The sequence below is a fragment of the Hydra vulgaris genome, chromosome 02 (genome assembly GCF_038396675.1).
Source record: "Hydra vulgaris chromosome 02, alternate assembly HydraT2T_AEP".
Lineage (NCBI taxonomy): Eukaryota > Metazoa > Cnidaria > Hydrozoa > Anthoathecata > Hydridae > Hydra > Hydra vulgaris.
Window position 1 is genome coordinate 14,449,183 of NC_088921.1, and position 21,987 is coordinate 14,471,169.

Below are 21,987 nucleotides of genomic sequence, written 5' to 3' on the forward strand. Positions count from 1 at the left end.
AATCGGCCAATATTAAATCGGGCAAAACAGTCGATATACCATAAAATAAAAAGAGTTAATACCCGACATAATTTCTATATATCATAAAATAATTTCGATATATCATACCGACATAATTTCTGTTAATTTGCTTAAGCGTTTATTTAAATTAGTTATTTCTTTTGGTAATTTCATCATACAATGGTTAATTCTTGTGCTGCGTATGGATGTTCTAATAGATATGTAAAGAGCGGCACAAAATCCTTCCATAAATTTCCTATAAAAATTTAGAATTGTGTAAAAGATGGATTGTTGCTTTGAAATGTGAAAATTTTATCCCAACTAAATTTACTTGTATACGTAGCGACCAATTTTTAGAATCAGACTATAATTGGGGTCAGGGCAATAACATCCGTTTTTGGCATGTATAATAACGTCCGTGAAACAACATCCGAAATTTCATCGATGTATAATAACATCCGAGAAATAACATACCAAATTTCGTTGATGTATAATAACATCCGAGAAATAACATCCCAAATTTCATTGATGTATAATAACATCCGTGCAACTACATCTGTAGATTTTTCGGATGTAACCACATCCGAATTTTATTTTTTTAATAATGTATTATCTTAACCAGATGTAGTTACGAATTTAATTTTTTTCGGATGTAACTAGATGCAAAATGTAGTTTCGGATGTAACTACATCCGAAAGATTATTTAATAATACATTATTTTAACTGGATGCAGTTACACTTTCAAATATTTTCTTCGAATATGTAACTTTTTTTTTTAGTTATTAAGGTGCTCTAAGAAGTCCTAATGGTCTTGTCACAGAGCACCTCCGCTTTTTTAAATAATGCGTTATTTTAACCAGATGTAGTTACACATCTGATTTTTTTCGGATGTAACTACGTCCGGAAATTTATTTCAATTTATTTTTTATTTAATTTTTAATAATGGATTATTTTAGGCGGATGTAGTTACACATCGAGAAAAAATCCCGGATGTAGTTACATCTTTCTAAAGAGGCTATTATGCATCGATGAAATTTATGATGTTGTTTCTCGGATGTTAATTCAGTAAAGAAAAAAAGCGGATGTTCTTACACAAAAATGCGCGGATGTTATTTCACTACTCCGCGGATGTTGTTGGACAGATGTAGGGGAAAGGCGCCTATGATGGCATAGCGCCTATGATGGCATACCGGTCATGTTTCCATTAAAGTTGGTTTTGGTAAAAAAATGATTAGACCTACATGACTATACTGACTTTACATTAGTTTTAGTGAAAAAACGTCCCTTGTGCACAAATATTGTTTTTATAATCAACAAAAATCGATTTTGGGATGTGCTGTTGTAGTTTTATTTCCTTCATATATTTAAGATTGTGATTTTACTATTAACTGTGCCGAAATGAAATTTTCATGCATTTTATATTCAATTTTTGTGCATTTAGTGGAATAGTTACTTTAATTTTATCTTTTGAACAAAGCAGACGCGGCTTGTTTTAATGAAAATGATGACTTTTACCCATGATGGCACACTGACGAGTTGGGGGTGTTGAAATATTGACGAGTTGGGAAAACCTTTTTTTTTTTATAAGAAAAACTTGTTTTTAAGTAAAGTTAAAAGAAAGCGATGCTCCAACATTTTTTTTGGTCCAAAAAATACGTAAAACGCAATATATCCTATGCGCATGCGCAAAATTTTACAATGCTGGTGTGTAGCATGAAATGGTAAATTAGGATGGTTTCGAGTAGTTTCTGGCTTTTCTGAGGGAAGACTCTAAAGTTAAATGAAATCATTAAGTTATCCTCGATCCTAACTAGCCCCATCCTCCCCTATGCCATCATAGGAGTAGTGGTTGCCTATGATGGCATACTTGTGCTTTTTTTTACCATAAGAATAACTTATAAAAAAAATAAAACTGATGAAAACTCCCAGGGTAATTATTGTTCTAGATGTAACAAGGAATGTATCCATATCAAAACTTTTATTATTGGTCTTCAGGATACTGAATAATGAAGCTTCAAAGTTAAGTATGCCATCATAGGCGCCTTTCCCCTAGTAATCTTTTCCCTATAATTGTTGCATCCCAGATAAAAATATTTTAAGTGTTGATCATCATTATAAACATCAAACAATTTTTAGATTGTAAATGGTTTCCTATTTACAATCTAAAAATTATTTGACTACAAATGCTGCAACTGTTTTAAGTGAAAATTTTTCTGGACTTTCTTATGAAATCGTTAAAAATCAATTTCTCAATCAAAATGTTAAACCAAAAGGTCACAGATACAATCATAAAGTAAAAAAATTTGCTTCAACTCTTTATTTTTATTCTCCACGTGCATATAACTTTCTTCAATCAATGTTGTGTCTTCCTGCTGCCAGTTCAATATCACATTGGACATCATCTGTAAATTGTGACCCTGGTTTATTCCATGATGTTTTTGCCTATCTTGATGATAAATAGAAAACAGATGTAAACTTTGAATACGGTGCCCTCATTATTGATGCTATGGCAATTAACAGTATAACTTATGACAAAAGTTTAGGTCACTATATTGGTTTTTGTGATTTCGGCAAGGATATTATTGTATGCGAACCTGAGAGTCGAGCTACTGAGGCATTAGTTTTCATTTTAGTTGGCTTGCGAGGACATTGGAAAACACCAATTGGTTATGTTTTATCGAATAAAAATAAAGCAAGTGATTTAACATGCTTTAACTTTATTCGATATTACATCGATAATACATTAGTATTATATTTGATGGTACAAGTACCAATTTAAATTCTGTTGTCGCCTTTGGATGCCAGTTTGGCAAAGACATTGAAAATATAGTCAGTACTTTTTTATATAACAACCAACTAATACCCATTTTTCTTGATCCATGTCATATGCTTAAATTAGCAAGAAATTCTCTTAATGATTTGGGTGTTTTTATTGATGGTGATGGCCAATATATTAAATGGAGTTACATTAAAGCTTTGTTTGAATTACAAGAGTTTGAAGATTTGAAATTTGAAAACAAACTTTCAAGAAAACATATAGAATTTCATCAACACATAATGAATGTGAAAATAGCTTACCAAGCTCTTAGCAGCTCTGTTGCTGATACAATTGAGTTTTTAATGGTTTAAATTTTAATCTAAACATCCATCATTCTTGGGAGCAAATAGTACAATCCGTTTTATTCAAGTTATTGACAAATTATTTGACATGCTTAATTCAAGAAATACAAATAGAAAAAACTTTAAGAAACCTTTATATCTTCATGATCAACTTTATTGGAAAGATTTTTTATATGATACTATTACTATATCTGAGCAAGTTGACTGATAAAAATTGCATTTCTTTACTTTTACGTAGAAGAAAGACATTTGCTTTAGGTTTAATTATAGCTGCTAAAAGCAGCTATAATTAAACCTAAAACAATTGTCTTTCCTCTCCGTAAACTCCGTAAAGTTGGGGGAACACACTGGCTATTGATTTAGTCAAATTCTGTAAAAGACTATTATAAACGAAGTTTTCCTCTCCGTAAAATTGCGGAACATACTGGCTATCGATTTAGTCAAATTCTGTAAAAGACTATTATAAACAAAGTTTATTCTTTGTAACTTATTAACTATTTCACCTAAAGTATCGGTGAGTTGTGAGTTGTGTGTCCTTGGAGCTCCAAATGCCACTCTTTGTTTTCTTTCATCAAAACTTCGTGCTTGCAAAAATAAAACAACTGCTCTGCTATGCAAAAAGCCAAATGATATTTAAAACAAGTTAATATTATGGGCTATCTCTAATGCCAGAAAAAAGTGGTTTACAAATATGCAATGTCATAATGACCTGAAGTTAGAATTTATAAAAGGAATGGCAGATAAAATTCAGAAAAAAGAGAACAAAGAACGCAGAAATGTAGAAAAAATATTAAAAAATTGCATGTCTGATCAGGTAAGAGAAATGTTTCCTAACCTAGAAAAAAATGAGGCCTCAGATATCGAAGAAATTCTAATTGGAGCTTCTATTGGAAGAAGTATTTGCCACATTTGGTTCGATAATGCCACTTACACCTATATACCACTTACACATATATTACGGCAGATTTGTTGGCATTGAAAATATGAAAAGTTATGTATATATAGTTTCTTATTGGAAACCAAAAGAGAATGAAGATGATGATGGTGTTGAGTATGAAGTGAGCAAATATCAATTTTCTGCATACATAATAAGTGGTGATATGGTGATAACATAATAGAAATGTGTAATAAGGTATATGTTATTTTAAATCATAGTATGTCTTATAAACTTGCATTAACAGATATTATTTACAGATAGTAGGTTAATCTTTACTTTTTATAATAAATTTTACAGTGCCTAATGTATACCATACTCTCTACCCTCCCCTTTTTTTGATGTATACCATATTCTCTACCCTCCCCTTTTTTCCATCCGAATTACAACATTGTGGTAACGTTAGTTACACTAACGTTACTTTTTATCGGAATCATAACATTGTGGTTACGTTTCTTTTCATCGAACTACAACGTTATAACAACTTCGGTAACACTAGCATTTTTTTAAAATCGGAATTATAACGTTTTGTTAACGTTGGATGATGCGGACTTTTTTCCGTCGCAATTACGTTTGGTTAATTTTTTTTATTTTTTTTATTTTTATTGACAGGCTCAAGGCCCAATATAATAAACACACAATGGGTAAAATAAAGTGGATTAGAATAAAACAAAGACTAACGCACTTGAGTATAAACAAAACGCAAGAAAAAAAAAAATAAACAAAATAAAGATAAGAAATTAAAGTGTTATAGATATAACTCAGCTCTCCATTTAAACATCAGTGGAGACTGCAAGAACATGTCTGAGTTAACAAAAGCTTTTATGACGAGGTTCTTCCTATTCTGCAGCAGTAACTGTGAGGAGTATTGTTGCTTGCGAATAACAACGTTAAGTGAATGGGCACCATGTTTCACAAATAATTCACCTGTACTGTTCCATGGTGGCTTGTTTATTTATCAGGTGAAGTGCAATATTATATGCAACACATAGGCGATGGAATAAGTGTTTTCTCCAAAGATACCACAGCTGACATCCATAGATTGGGCTGCAAAAGGCATTAAAAACATGATCTTTGTTTGTATTTGTGTAGGGCTGAACTTTCTACGGATGAGGTTAGCTTTAGCATAGATAAAATTTTAAAATATCTTTGTCATCCTGCATATCCTTTGAGATCAAGTGACCCAGATATTTGTAATAACTAGTGTATGTAAGAACCATGCCAGATAATGTGAAACTGGGGCTATTTATAAGGGGTTTATAAATTTCAAAAAAATTTATTTGAGACTTAATATTGTTATAAACTATATCATGTTTCACAGCATAACTGGAGCATAAATCAAGTAAAATCTGGAGTAAGATCTTTGGTTGAGGGTGCACACAGGACAATATCATCAGCATAAAGAAGATGGTTAAGAAGAGAAGGACCCAAGCAACAGCCTACGGAAGTTTTATTGAGTAAAACACTAAGATCGTTAATATAGATAAATTAAATAGAAGAGGAGACAGTACACCTCCTTGTCGCACCGCATTACTGATATTAAATGTTTAATATCAGTAATGGAGTAACAAACTAATAATTAAAATATTTTTTGTCAACATGCGTTTCCTCTTGAGTCGCATTTTGCGACAAATGAGGAAATCCATATAAAATTTTAATTCGTTTTGGTAAAACTAATTACATTATATGAAAACACGCGAATAAATGTTTACATTTTAAAAAGAAATTAGATTATTTTTTTCTTATAAAACGTTATCCTTAAAAGACTTCTTCTTGTGTCGCTAAGTCTATAATGTTAATGATTTTAATGATTGGTTGTAAATGATGACATAAATATTTAACTATTATAATAAAGGTACTAAATAATTATTTTTTGTGAAAGTTTAATATTTATAATAAATAGTTTAATATAATAATAAATAGTTTTTAATGTTCTCATTAATTGCAGCATCATTTTATTTATTTTTTTCAAAACAATTTTATATTTTTTAATTAAGTTATGTGAAGCATATGGATTACGTAGGATTCGATTAATGTATCACGCGAAGAAGTGGTTGCAACTAAGAAAGGAAAGTACCTTGTATGTTTTAGATTTTTAAAGGAAATCAATTTCTTATTGTATCGACTTCATCAAGGTTTGTTGATAAAGCTACAGTTAAGCGGCCTAAAATAATTATATTTTTTTGGTTTTTATAAAACGATGGAGCGTGTTTTTAAAAGCGAAACTTATGAACTCTCTACGAACTCTATGTCTCTACGAACGAGAGCGCAAAAAGTAAAATAATATAATTATCTTAGGCCGCTTAACTGTAGCTTTACCGGTTTGTTTTTGAAGTCAATAAGAAAATGATATATTAATATATTCGCATTAAAGTCTATTTCAAGTAGTAATTCATATTATTTCAATTTTATGAAAATAAAATAACTTAAATTATTATATACTCTATAAATAACTCAAATTATTATATAATGTAAAAAAAATTATATTTAGTGATAATAAATGTCACAAAATTTAGCATATATTAAATGATTTTTATGTATTTCTTTATTGTAATAAAATAGCTTATCGAATCAGTTTAAAAATAAAAATTTATTTTCTATGAGACTGATGAAATATTCATATAGGCTGGTATGTCTATAAGATGTTTAGACAAAGATGTTTAAATAAATTATCTTGTTATTTTTAAGTAATTTGTATTTCACAACTGCATTAATATCTAGTTCCTAGGAAGTTAATTAACTTAAGCTAAATAGTGCTTAACTATTACATAATAAAATCTATGATATTCAATTACATAGTAATAAGTAAATACCTAAATAATAGTAAACACCTAATAATAATACTGTTAATAATATAACTCTAACAACATTAATTTTAAAAGTAAGAATAAATTCTATTTTTAATAACAATAGGAAAAAAGGATATACATAATATATATATATATATATATATATATATATATATATATATATATATATATATATATATATATATATATATATATATATATATATATATTATATAATATAATATATTTATATAATATAATTAATATATATATATATATATATAATATAATTAATATATATATATTTATATATATATATATATATATATATATTATATTATATATATATATATATATATAATATAATTAATATATATATATATATATATTTATATATATATATATTATAATATAACATATATATATATATATATATATATATATATATATATATATATATATATGTACTATATATATTTATTTATATTTATATATATATATATATATATATATATATATATATATATATATATATATATATAATATAATGTATATATATATATATAATATAATTAATATATATATAATATAATTAATATATATATATATTTATATATAAATATATATATATATATATATATATATATATATATATATATATATATATATATAATATAATTAATATATATATATATTTATATATATATATATATATATATATATATATATATACATATATATATATATATTATAATATAATATATATATATATATATATATATATATATATATATATATAATATAATTATTATATATATATATATATATATATATATATATATATATATATTAATATATATATATATATATAAATATATATATTTATATATATATATAAGAATATATGTTAAGAAGCGTTACGCAGCTCGCATTTTGCTTGCGAAAAGGCGATTTGCCTACGCGTACAGCAGTTTAGCGCTACGCAAAAACTTATATCTTTTAGAATATTTAAATTATCTTTTGATTGTCGTTAACGTGACGTAACGTAACGTTTATTCAGAAGAAATAAGTAAAAGCATTTAACCGCAATTGTAAACTAATAGATTTTTTGTTAAAGAAACAGTTTGTTTCATAATTTTTTTTGTTGTTGTTGTTGAAAATTAGTTAAAAAAAATAAAGTATTTTAAGTTTTATCTTAAGGAATTAAATATATAAATTCCTTTTAAATATAAAAATTATTTTTAGTTATAAATTTATTTTGATGTAAATATTTTATTAATAAGATATTTTATTATATTTGCTGAGTTGAGTTACTTAAAAATGCGTTACGCGTTTTCGCTACGCAGCGAAATCTCGTAACAAGGCCTGATATATATATATATATATATATATATATATATATATATATATATATATATATATATATATATATATATATATATATATATATATATATATATATATATATATATATATATATATATATATATATATATATATATATATATAGGGGAGATGGGGGCACCTTGATCCTTTTCAGGTTTTATGGTTGATTACTTGAAAACCATTGCAGACAACACCACTATTTTCAATATTTTAAAAAGAATATTTATTTCTTCATTCAAATCAACAAGCTTCTTTTGGTACAAATAATATTTAGTAAGCTAAAACTCAACTTTATAATATCACCTACAAATGATAAATGTTGACAATAAAGCATAATTAAAAACATAGTTCTGCACATTTCTGCTGAGAGGTTCACATTTAAAGTCTAATGCAACAGTTTTTTCATTAGAAATCCTTAGAAATGTTTGCAAAAACTGAAAAATCAAAGTCGAAAATCAAATGTCGACCGACACGAGCCGTGCCACCATGCTGCATTGAATCGGGAAGCTTGCAGACGATATCATCTCTGATAAACTCGTACAATTGCTCACTGACAGAGATGAATTTATTTGATTTTAAATTTTCTCTTTTCAAATATTTGAGCATTCGCACATTTTCTTCTTCACAGATTTGTCCAACATAATGAATCGTTTTCTTTTTCGTATCAAATTTAACGAGAACAAAATCCTCCACATTCAGTGCATCAAAGTCAAAGTTCAGGTCTGATGATTCAACTATCTGTTGAGAAGATATCACGTCAAGATCATTTTCACTGTCTTCACTTTCAAGCGGTGGTAGGCCATCAATATTATCAGATATATCGGAAAGTTCCATTGGCTCATCGTCTTCAAAGGCTGCACTTGTAGAATTTTTTTTCTTGATGCGTTTTATCTTTCAAAGTCTCAACTCTTCCTCAAACTCATCATCGGGTTCTTCAAACTGAAGTCTTGAAGGAGCACTTTTTGTTTTAGATTTTGTTGTGGTCTTTTTTAAATTTTTCTGAACAGTTGAAGCTTTTTTTTTGGTCGATTTTTTTGTTTTGTTTTTTTCTTTTGCTAAACAAATCTCATTTCGAACAGGAGTGTCTGTCAAAATTCTTATTTTTTGTTGCCTACTTTTTAATTGTTTTTTTCTGGCCGGAGCCTTCGGAAAGGGTATCAGAACTTCAGGTGTTATGACATTCCGGATTGCTGTTACGGCAACAGATAATACTGCATCGGCAACAGATGGTCCTGCTAATTCAGAAGAGTCTCGCTCATCCAAGCTAACCATTTCCTGCTGATTTTCATCGGGGTTCGATACAATAGTTTCTGCAATATCTGCAATGATTTTTGGATGTTCAACAGTAGGAGGAGTAGGTTCTGGACAATCGGTAACTGATGCTGCCAGAAATTCGTCATCTGTGAAAATGTCCGGGTTAAATGGTTCGATTACGGCAACTTTAAATCCTGACTCAATGTTTGATTTTGTAAAAGCTTTACCATATGCTTCACACACAATCGGAACAATGTCATAAATAGTCATCGGTCTCGGACAGATGACTAGCCAATTGCCACATGCCGCATTGTAATACCTCTTCAGAGGCCCATACACAGATCTTTCCATTGGTTGCAGCTTGTGACTACAGTGTGGTGGAAAGCATAGTTATTCCGTTTTCTTAGGCCAAGTCGAGGGCTGCCACAGATATATGACTCTCGTGGTTGTCTAACACAAGAAGAACTTTGGACTCTTTCGAACAATGCGAATGTTTGATGAAATGTTTTAACCATTTGACAAAGATCTCTGATGTCATCCAACCAGATGGATTAGCAAATCCTACGCATCCAGATGGGCCATCTTTGATCATAAAATCCCGAAACTTCACCCTCAGAAAAACGAACAGTGGTGGTATCGAATTGCCGATCGCATTTACAGCACAGCAAGCTGTCACGAGAGTTCCTCTTTCTGCCGATGTTATACTACCTACTTGTTTGACACCTTTACTAGCAATAACTTTGACAGGTTTTTGTACGGTTGTTAGTCCCGTTTCATCTACATTGTAAATGCTTTCTGGACCAAACTGATGACGTTTCCGCACTTATCGGAGATTCCGAAAAAATTCACTAACAGTGATTCTGTTGAATGCTGTCGCTTTTGCAAAGCTGGTGGCTTCTGGTGCTCGTAGAGATAATTCTGGTTTTCTTTTCATATATAAGCTCTGTAACCAATCGATGCCTGCCAATTTGTTCTTGATCCATGAATCCGGACAAACTTTATTATTAGCAACAGCCATTTCATATGCTAATTGGCGAGTTATTTTTGTTGAAAGGTCATAGTTCATCTTCGACGCTTGAAGCAAATAATTTATCTTCCTCTTCTTCTGTAAAGACCTGTCGTGTATTAAATCTCGGTTTAAATGTAATATCCGGATTAAGCCGCTGCTTTTTAACATATCTTTTTAATGTCATACGATCGACACCAAACTCTCGAGCAACTTGGTTGTTAGGCCTGTTTTTCAATAAAACTTCATTTACAGCGGCTCTCATTGTTTCTGGAGATATCATTCCTCTAGCTGTCTTTCGAATTCTACTTCTTACCATTTTCAGTCAATACTAAATCTAAAATATTGAAAACAAATTCAAAAACATTTTAAGGATTTGATGCAATATGATACAAATTAATGTCTATCAAAAGTTCAACAAATATAAATCGAGTATTATTACTATAGCTTTAGAGAATAATTTTACCTTCTAAATATTATTAATTTTATTTATCTAGCAAATAAAAATATTAGTTGTTTGTGCAATGAATGCATTTCAAAAGTTATTTTAATGTAATCAAATACACAAAAACCAGATCAAATTAAACATGTATTATTATAATTTTAGTATGGGGCACCTTGATCCTCAGATCAACCAGCCCCATGTTAGAGAGATCAAGGAACCCCTATAGGTATACATCATGAAATAATTGCTGATAATAACATGGCCGATAAATAACGTGCGACGCCAAAATCATACCATAAATATAGGTCAATAAAACACATAGGGACTCCAGTAGATATTTTACAAATATTTAACATTGTAACAAAAATATATAAGTAAATGTTCATCAAATTTACCTTTAATCGCGAAAATCAAACTTTTATTTCTTAAAATTCGTAAAATTATTTTTTTTGCAAAACAACAACGAAAATAAATAGCCGGAAGTCTATGCGGATTGCAACTTATGACGTCACGCAGATATAATTATAAATAGATGATGTAGCGCAAAAAGATCAAGCTGCCCCACAGATCAAGGAGCCCCCATCTCCCCTATCTTGTTAAGGGTGGATGAAGATGTTGCTAAGAATGTTGTGAGTATATAGTAATCCAACTTGTTTAAAGTATATCTTTGTTTTTGAATACTACGAAAAGAATATAGAATAGAATTATATTATTAATATTTTATGATTTAATGATACATTTAAATAAAAGTTAATATGTTATATAATTATATAGTTAAGTAAAGGGTACAAATTGGATCTCTTGATTAGCGGAACAATATGCGTTTACTCTTTTGTACCGAATGTTAAATTCTATTTAAGTATTTACTGTTTATTTTTAACCAAATTTTCCAATGCACATTCATATATATAACGCATGTATCCAAATCATTAATAACAAATACGGCTAATAATGTAATGATAATATATAGAAAAGAAAGTAATAAAGTATATACATAAAGTAATGTTAACATGTGTAATAAAATAAACCTTTTATTTATATATTGTATTGATTAGATTGATAGGTTGCGAAAAATTGGTGGTATTCAACTAAAAGATCTTGTTAAGAATATAATGGAAAGGTATATTAAGCTTTTTAAGTATGTCAATCTAAATAAGAAAATCTTTATAAATTATAGTTACTTCTTTTTGCCGAAAATGCAAAAGAAAAAAAAGCGTGTAATTTATTATAAAATTTTTATCATAACTGACCAAATTCTAAACAGAGTCTTATCAAAACAACCTTTAAATGTTAAAGTTTGGTCAAAAATGCCAAAAAAAAAAACATTTTAATAATATTTGCTTGCAAGGGCTTGCAGGTAAGATAGATAATTTATAGGTTACTTATTTTTTTTGAACTTTTTTTTCTCACAACAATAATTTAATATGATAAAAATTACTATTTAGTATGATGCCATACAGAGTTATGAGTGCATTTACTATTAAAGGCAAAAATCGTAACGAGTATATAAGGCATAGAAAAGTGGATAAAACGGAGAAACAAAGTTTTCAGCAACTGAAATTATACGAGCTAATAGTGAGTAAGTATTAATTTTGCAATCTTAAAAAGGAAGATTTTTGTTTGTCTTTTAATTGGATAAATTTTATTTTCTAACAGAGTTTTAACTTATTTGTTTTTCTTCAAGTTTTTGTGAGTTCGACACAAAACACAAATCCTATTTTTATTGTTACTTTGTAACATGGTCAAAGTTTAAAATCATAAATTTTGATATAATTATTTGTTATCAATATTACAAGTATTAATTTTAATTAATAATAAATATAATCAAAGATATTGTAGATAATTAAATTTATATTAACCAAACTATGCATTTTTAGTCTTGGTAATGTCTTTGAAAGGAAACACGTTGAAAGAGATTAATTTTGAAATACAGAAAATTCTGAGATACGCACCAGACAAGGTGAATGTAGAAGACGGCGGGCGAAAACAAAATTAAAGCACAACCAATGATGTCCCAAAAAACTGCAGCAACAAGAGAATAACTAACTTTTTATTTTTAAATTTATTATGTAAAAATTTCCTCGGAATATTTCTTAATGAACAAAATTACTCTACCACGTTGTAATGTTTTTGTAAATAGTCGTTTTTAAACAATTTCTTGTCATTTTGTTGTCAAACCTGTTGTTTATTGAACGTTAACCTTCAGCTATATAGATCTACTCAGACGTTTCATAAGCGTTAGAATAACGTTAAGCAACGTTTGAATGGTGTTAATCCAATGTTGTTCGATGTCAAAACGTCAAGATAAAATGTTATAATTTTTATCTTGACGAAAAACGTCAAGATAAAAATTATATCATTTCGTTTTAGCGTCTAAATTACAACGTTAGCTAACGTTAGCAAAACTAACGTCGTCCATCCTTTCCATTTCCAACATTAACTCAACGCCAAACCAACCTAATAAACCACGTTAGAATGTTGTTATACCAACGTTGCTCGATGTTAATACAACATTAATTAATGTTGGAAAAACATCAAGGAACATCATAGCATATCGGTTTTCGACCAAATTATAACGTTGGCAAATCTGACGTCGTCCATCCTTTCCATTTCCAACGTTAATCCAACCAAAAAAACAACGTCATTTAACGTTGTATCAACGTTGTTGTGCCCGCTAGGTAGAGATGTTTATCTTAAAGACCTCAAGATTATATTTATTAATTCAGTAATAACAGTTACATGTTAACTTATTATACATTAGTTAATTGTTAGAGTTAATTTTTGAAAACTACACGATTGCTTCGATGGATGTTGATCTTTTTCATATCAAGATTAAACCGGTACATATTTTTTTTAGAGATTGATTATGTTCATTAATGCAATAATAACAGTTATATATTTATTTATTATCCGCGACATAAGGCATCGTAAATTTTTTTTTTTTTTTTTTTTTTTGTTATTTATTATAATATTTATTACAATTTAAATAAACAAAACTTTATTACAATAATAAAAGTTAACAAGTCAAGATATCTTTAAGAAATAAATAATAAAAATATAAAGAACGTGGATACTCAAAGAAGACCATCAGGTCTTGTCACAGAGAAACCGCTAATTGCTTGTGGATAAAAAACAAACAAACAAAAAAAAGAATATACATTAAATATATACATATACTAATATAGATAAAGGATTTTCAAAAAATTTTAAAATTTAAATTTAGAATAATATATTTTCAGTTAAAAAAATAAGTTTTTTTTTGTTTAAAATAATCAAAATTACATTCTTGAGGAAAATCTTTAAAAGTGTTTAGAACTATACTATTTCATAAAAATGGTCCGCGAAATGAAATAAAAAATTTTCCAAAATTGGTTTGAGAAAATGGTTGTCGAATTAAATTATCGTTCCTTAAAATATATTTATTTCTATCTCTTTGTAAACACAAGTTACGAAAAGAAACGGGTGATAGGTGGGCCTTGCATTTATACATAAAACAATGAATATTAAAAACACTTAACTCATATATATTGAGTGCTTTCATATCATATTAAAGAGATTTGGCTTGAGCAAAACGGTCCTTGAAATTTGTAAAGCGTGCTACATGTTTCTGTTGCCGATAGAGAGGTTTAAGTTTACTTTTATAAGTGCTACTCCAAGCAATGTTTGCATAATTAAAATGGCAATGAATTAGCGAATAATATAACTGAATTAAGGTATGTTTATCTAGAACGTTTCTTATTTTGTATAAAATGCCTATACTCTTTGAAATTTTATTGCACAAGTTAGCAATGTGGCTTTTCCAATTAAGCTTTTCATCGATATATACACCTAAGAATCTTGTCACTAAAACTCTTTTAATAATTATGTTATCGATAAAAAGAAAGGGTAAGTTGCTAGGCAGATGGTACTTTTTACCATAAGGATAAAAATGAATCCATTTAGTTTTATCGATATTTAATGATAGTTTGTTTAATCTAAACCATTCGGAAATTTTGGCTAGTTCAATGTTCATGTTGCTAAAAAGTGTAAAAATGTTTTTATGAGAAAGAAATAAGTTAGAATCATCAGCAAACATAATAGTCATTAGGTTAGAAGCTTTTGGTAGATCATTAATATATATTAGAAATAGGAGGGGTCCTAATATGGATCCTTGAGGAAGTACACATGAAATATTTAAAAAATTAGATGATACGTTATCATCCGCATAAACAAATTGTTTCCAAATCTTTAGATAAAATTTAAGCCATACTATTATATTTCCATTAATTCCGTACCACCCCAACTTTTTTAAAAGAATTTTGTGATCAATAGTATCAAAAGCTTTTGCCAAGTCAATGAAAACCCCTAAAGTAAATTGAGAATTTTCAAATGAGTCAGATATATTTCTTGTAAATTGTAAAATGGCATGTTCAGTGGAATTGTGTTTTTGGAATCCATATTGATTGCTGCATAATAAATTGTTTATAGTAAGATGATTATAAATTTTATTGAACAAAATTCTTTCTAAAACTTTAGAGAATACAGAAAGTAGTGAAATTGGGCGATAGTTACTTATATTCTCAATGTCACCACCTTTTAATATTGGTATGACTTTTGCTAATTTTAGAGCTTGTGGAGAAATTTCCTGTTTAACTGATATTGAAAAAATCTTAAAGAGTATATCTTTTAAAACATCAAATGAACTTAGAATAATGTTGCCGTTAATACCATCAGGGCCTACTGCTTAAATGCAATTAAATGCAATTTCAAACTCTTCAAAAGATAATTAAAAAGAGTTCAAGAAAGAGTTTAGAGGAAAACATAGATCATTCATTAAACTGTTTGCTATAGGAATGTTTTTTGCAAGATTTGGTCCTACAGACACAAAATATTTATTAAACTCTTCCGTAATTTGTCTTTTATCATATAAAAATTCATTATTATGTTTAACCATGTTTGGCAAAGGGTAAGATGTACTTTTTTTGCTGCCAGTAATTTCTCTTATTATAAACCAAGTGCGTTTGAAATTTAATTTATATTTATCTAGTAAATTTAAATAATATTTTTTTATTTTTTTATTTTTTTGAGGCTTTCAAAAAGTTTAGCGTAATTTTTATATAGAATTTTATTTTCATTTGCTTAACATTTTAAGTAATTAATGTATAATTTTTGTTTAATTTTTAAGACTTACGCAAACCCTTTGTAATCCAAGGCGATTTAATACTTTTAGCTTTGAGATTTAAATTAACTTCAGGGAAATTAGTGTCGTAAATATCATAGAAAATTTTAAAAAAGGAGTTATAAACTAAGTTTATATTATCAGAGGCGTTAATAAAGCTCCAATCAATTAAAGATAATTGTTCTTTAAAAGATTCAAGGTTTTTATTTGTAAAAATTCGCTTTTTGAAAACTCGTTTTTGATTAGGAAGTAATTTATTATCTATATTTATAGAAAAGAAAACAGGAAAATGATTAGATATGTCATTTTTAGTAATGCCTTTTTTTAAGGATACGTTAAAAACATCAGTGGTTAAAATAATATCAGTTAAAGAAGCACTTAAATGAGTAATTTTTGTCGGTTTGCTAATCAAAGGAATCGCACCATTTTTGAGAATGCCATTATAAAACTTTTTAATGTTACTTTTTAAGGTGGTATTGAAAACAATCTAAATTCAGATCACCCAATAAGTAGATTAATTTATTTTCGCGGTTACTTTTTTTAATAACGTCATTCCATAAAAACGAATAAATATTTTTAATTTCACCTGAAGGTGGGCGATAACAACAACTTAGAATTTTATTTTTTAATTTATTGGTTAAAATTTCAATCGTTAAAACCTTTATCAGCATCAATGATGCTCATGTCATGCTGGGTAAAATATTGTAAGTTATTTTTAACATAAATAAGAACGCATCCGCCACGCTTATTTGTTTTTCGTGCCAATCAAATTACATTAAAACCCAGCAGTTCAAAATTGGTAAAAGAACTTACGTCATCCGAACTGCACCATGTTTCTGATGAGCAGATTATATTAAAAAGGTTACTAGTTTCATCAATAAAATTACTAAAGATTTCAAAATATTTTTTTAATTTTCGAATATTAATGTGAGTTGTGTTAATATTATTTTGATCAAGAAATCCTTTAATTTCATGGGTATCAAAGTAGTTGCATTTATTTTGCAAAGCATCAGAATCAATAAAATAATTAAGATCAGGATCAGATTCCTCGTCTATAAGTAATTATTAGTTCGAAAAAAATTATAAAAGCTAGACTCAAAATTTAAGGTTTCATTAGAATCCATTTAATTTTGTTTTTTCATATTCGAAATGAGATCAAAGAATTTCTTTTATAAATTACGTATAATAGGTATGGCGATATTGATTTAGGGGTTTACTTTATTTTAGATATCATTGGATGTGGTTTCCTTTGCGTACTAAAGAGTCGACTCTTTCTATCTATGGATGTCACAGCTTTGTTTGCTTCAAAAACTAGACTTTCTTCAAAGCCACAATTCTGTTAAAAACATTACTAAGCAAAAAAGAAAATAATTATTATAGTCTAAATTTTTTGTTAAAAAAGTATGTTTATACAAAAATTATTTTTATTTTTTGCGGTTTGTTGGAATTTATATATAGTTAGATAGATATAAGGACTACAAAAGGGAAAATGAAGGATAGCCGTGGTAGACATTCTTCCCCCCCCCCCCCCATTATTTAGATGATTATTTTTTTGTAGGTTTTTAGTTGAACCATATGGTGTTTTATGACTATTTTTTTTTACTCCGTCCCCCACTGAAATATCACGCCTTTTCCAATGTTATATAGGGTAAAGTAGGGTAATTTCGGCAGGGAGATAATTTCAGCACCCCTTCAAAAGACACCTAAAAATATTTATTTATTGGAATATTAAAATTATAGTTGGGCATTGTAGTATAATAAACAATTTTTTTAAAAACATTAGTTTAAACTTTGATTTTTACATTACAGAAACGTTAATTTATGATTATTAGCTTTTTCTTAACATTTTTACTTTTTTGAAAATGCAGGATAAATGATCTTTTCTCTGAAATTTTTACCAAAAGTTGTTATTTATTTTATTCAAAAATATAAACTGAATAAAATGTGAGCAACAATAAGATGAAACTCAGAGAATGTTACAAGATATTAAAGTTTCCCCAAGGACTGCTCTAAGGAGATAATTTCGGCTTATGAATAGTTGTTAATTTCGGTAGCGCCGAATTTGCCGACCTGTTGTTTCTTTGAAATCAAAATGGAAATAAGCGTTTTAACTATTATGAAAAGAAGTTGGTTTTAGTAATTTAGATAGTAATAAAATAATAACGAGTTAGTAAAAAAGTGAATTCGTTAGTGTCTGTGTGAAACTTGATAAAATATTAGTTCCCCACAATATAAATTAAATTTATGTCATATTTAATAACATGTATATAATAAGTTAATAATTTATTATATACAACAATATATATATATATATATATATATATATATATATATATATATATATATATATATATATATATATATGTATATATAATTTAATTATTATATATATATATATATATATATATATTTTGTTATATATATACATTATTATATATATTATATGTCATAAAATTAATTATATATATATATTATATTATATTAATTATATATATTATATGTCATAAAATTAATTTATATTAGGTATATTATTATTAAGATATTAATAATATATTTGTAATAAATGTATATAATATATATGTATATATATATATATATATATATATATATATATATATGTATATATATATATATATATAGATATATAAACATTATTTGACAGCATCATATAATGGGTTCAAAACGTGTAAAATATGGTAATTGGTCAAATGAATCGTTAAAACTAGCAGTAAATGCAGTTTTAGTTGATGGTTGCTCGAAATATTCTGCTGCTAAACAATATAAAATACCAAGGCAAACAATACATGACTATATAAAACGAGCGTCTGTTGATAATTGTGTTAAAAAGTTAAGTGCAGGACACCCAACAACACTCTCAGCTTTTCAAGAAAAAGAGCTTGTAGAAGTTCTTCTGACCATGTCACAGAGATTATTTGGCCTGTCTCCAAAAGATGTGAAGCAAATGGTATTCCAGTTTTGTGAAGAAAATGGTATTATTCACAAGTTTAATTGTGGAACTAAGTCAGCAGAAAAAGAATGGTTTAGGGGTTTTTTGAAACGTCATAATAAACTCTCTGTAAGAGTTGCTGAATCAACGTCATTGCATCGAGCCATTGGATTTAATAGAATAAAAGTTAATCGTTTTTATGATGAACTAGAAAAAATAATGTTTAATGCCAATGGAATACAGATTATTCCACCATCAAACTTATTCAACATAGACGAATCCGGATTGTCTATATGCCATAAACCAGGAAAAGTTGTTGCCCTGAAGGGAAAACATAGTGTTGGCGGCTTAACAAGCTCGGAAAGAGGAAAAACAATCACAATAGTTTGTTGCCAATCAGCAAGCGGATTTTTTGTCCCTCCAATGCTGATTTATCCGCGTATTCGAGTGAGACCTGAATTTTTAGATAAAACCCCAGTTGGTTCTATTTCTGGTGGCAGCAAACATGGGTGGATAACAACTGGTTTGTTTGAAAAATGGTTTGATCATTTTTTACTAGCAGTCCAGCCACAGTCAAGAAACCAACCAGTTCTTCTAATTTTAGATGGACATTCAAGTCATAAAAAAAATCTTAGTGTTATTATAAAAGCTCGCGAGACAAATGTTATTATGTTATCACTTCCATCCCACTGCACACACAAACTGCAACCACTTGATGTTTCATTTTTTAAAAGCCTCAAAATATTCTATGATCAAGAAGTTGGTACTTGGCTTCGTCATCATCCAGGTCGTCCTGTAACTGAATTAGAGGTTAGTGAATTATTTGGAATAGCTTATGGGAAAGCTGCAACTGTTCAAAATTGTCAGTCAGGGTTTAAAAAATGTGGAATATATCCATTTGATAGAAATGTGTTTACTGAAGAAGACTTTGCTGCAGCTAAGGCTACTGATCACTCATATATTGTATCAAAAATTTCAAAACCAAATATTACCTCTGAAATGCATCCTACTCTCGACAATGGGTTAGACTCTGCTAAAGATTTAGATCATGTTGATTTTGTCACAGAATGCATTATTGCTTCTCAAAAAGGTAAATCATTTTAAAAGGTGTATTATTTTTACCATCTTCCACCATTTATTTTAAACACAGATTTAATTTGTTTTATATCAAGCAAAATAATAATTTTTCTGTTGTTTTATTAACCTAAAAAAAAATTTCTTAAAAAAATTTGTTCAAATTTCTTTTAAACATTTTAACTATTTTTTTATAATTTATATGTTGAATTTTATTCATCTTCTTTAATTAAATATTTTTATTTAGAATCTGTTTCACCAAACTTATCATTTACACTTCATAAGTCATTAGAATTAGCCACCTCTAATGAAACCTCACAACCTCATGGTGTTACATTTGGATCACTAGCTGGACTTGAAATTAAAAATACAAAACGAACAGGTATAAAAAGGAGGGTAAATCATGCTGAAAAAATTACTGGATCACCATATAAATCTCAGCTAGAGGAATCTTTAACTTTGAAATATAAGAACAGGCAGCCACGTAAAAAGTGCATTAAAAAAGATATATCTACACATCAAAAGGTACGTTTGAATAACCTTGATGCAAAAGGTGTGATTAATAAACAACTTTGTGCAAAATTTCAATACAGTTATGGTGATCCTGTCGATCCGTATTTAAAGGATAATTGGGATAAATGCCATAAATGCTCTAGATGGTGGCATGAAACATGTGCTGCTATATGTGGTGTTTATGCTAAAAAAGTATTTACTTGTGATGATTGTATGAAACACTGATTCTTTAAAAAAAAGTTATATGTCATATATTGATAAGCTGTTTTTTAACTTTCTTAAATAAATCTCTTTTTATAAAGTTTTCTTTGAACTTTGTATTTTATTTTTTTATGTTTAACTATAGAAGTTATGTAAAATATTATTTTATTAACTTCATATGAGCTTATAAACAAGAATTCCTATTTAAATAGAATTTAGAAATAATCATCGAAATCATAGAAATTAGTAATCATTTCATTTACAATTTTACTTTGGAAGCAAATTTTTCTAATAAGGTTTCTGTTTTGGGTGATATATTCATACTTTACTAAAATAGGTGGTTCAAAAATTATTAATCTTTGCAATTGCAACGCCCTTAATTAAATGCGAATTAGGTGTAACAGACTCTATTTAAGAGACAATTACTTTATACAATGGAAATTTATAGCTGTTTATAATATTTTAATTATATTAATGTGCTTTCAACAAACGTCTTAATTTTCTCAAGTATGTCCAATTTACCGTATCATAGTGCCGAAAATACCATAGTAGGTCGCTAATTTCGTCATTTTTGAGTGTTTTGTAAAACAAATTTTACATGAAACTTTGTAAGTCTAAAACAATTTTTTAACTATTATTTAATAGATATATCTGCAGGGCATCGATATGCATGATTTTTTAACGTTATTAAAGCAACCGTTGTCTATAAACAACAAAATGGCTTAATACGCCGAAATTACCCTACTTTACCCTATGTATATATATCTTTTTTTATATTATTTACAATAATGTAATTATTGTAAATAATATAAAATAATGTAAATATTTTTTTATGCATGTTTTATAAAAGTTTGTAATAAATTTTACTAATACGTTTTAATCATTAAAAATACTCTGTTACTTTAATTCGAAACTTTTTTAGTTACGTTTTTTAATCGTTTTACACATTTCACTATGCAAAATCAAGCGCAATTTAACAATGATTCTATTACAAAGCAGTCGTTAGCCGAACGCGAGTTTTATACGTAAGTTGCATTTTTCTCAAGCAACGCTTCATTAAAAATAATGTTACTTAAATGAGCATAACTTTTTTTGTAATGGTTCCTTTTTCATAAAGTTTTCACCATTTTATTACAAACTCAAACCTCTTTCGAACCATA

The 21,987-nt window shown here is 27.9% G+C and overlaps 1 protein-coding gene and 1 long non-coding RNA gene across 2 annotated transcripts in view; both read left to right on the top strand.

Moving 5' to 3' along the window:
• Positions 1 to 11,960: 11,960 nt before the first annotated feature.
• LOC136076398 (uncharacterized) lies at positions 11,961 to 13,048 on the top strand. Its single transcript, XR_010636235.1, has 3 exons — positions 11,961 to 12,054; positions 12,380 to 12,513; positions 12,812 to 13,048. It is a non-coding gene; the product is annotated as an uncharacterized LOC136076398 (long non-coding RNA).
• A 5,688-nt stretch (positions 13,049 to 18,736) lies between these two features.
• LOC136073970 (uncharacterized) overlaps positions 18,737 to 21,987 on the top strand; it is a 29,973-nt gene continuing 26,722 nt past the window's right edge. Inside the window, exons 1-2 of the mRNA XM_065789304.1 lie at positions 18,737 to 20,129; positions 20,361 to 20,837. Of these exons, the coding sequence (XP_065645376.1) occupies positions 18,764 to 20,129; positions 20,361 to 20,837 (1,843 nt within the window). The 5' untranslated portion in view covers positions 18,737 to 18,763. The remainder of the gene's footprint in view (positions 20,130 to 20,360; positions 20,838 to 21,987) is intronic.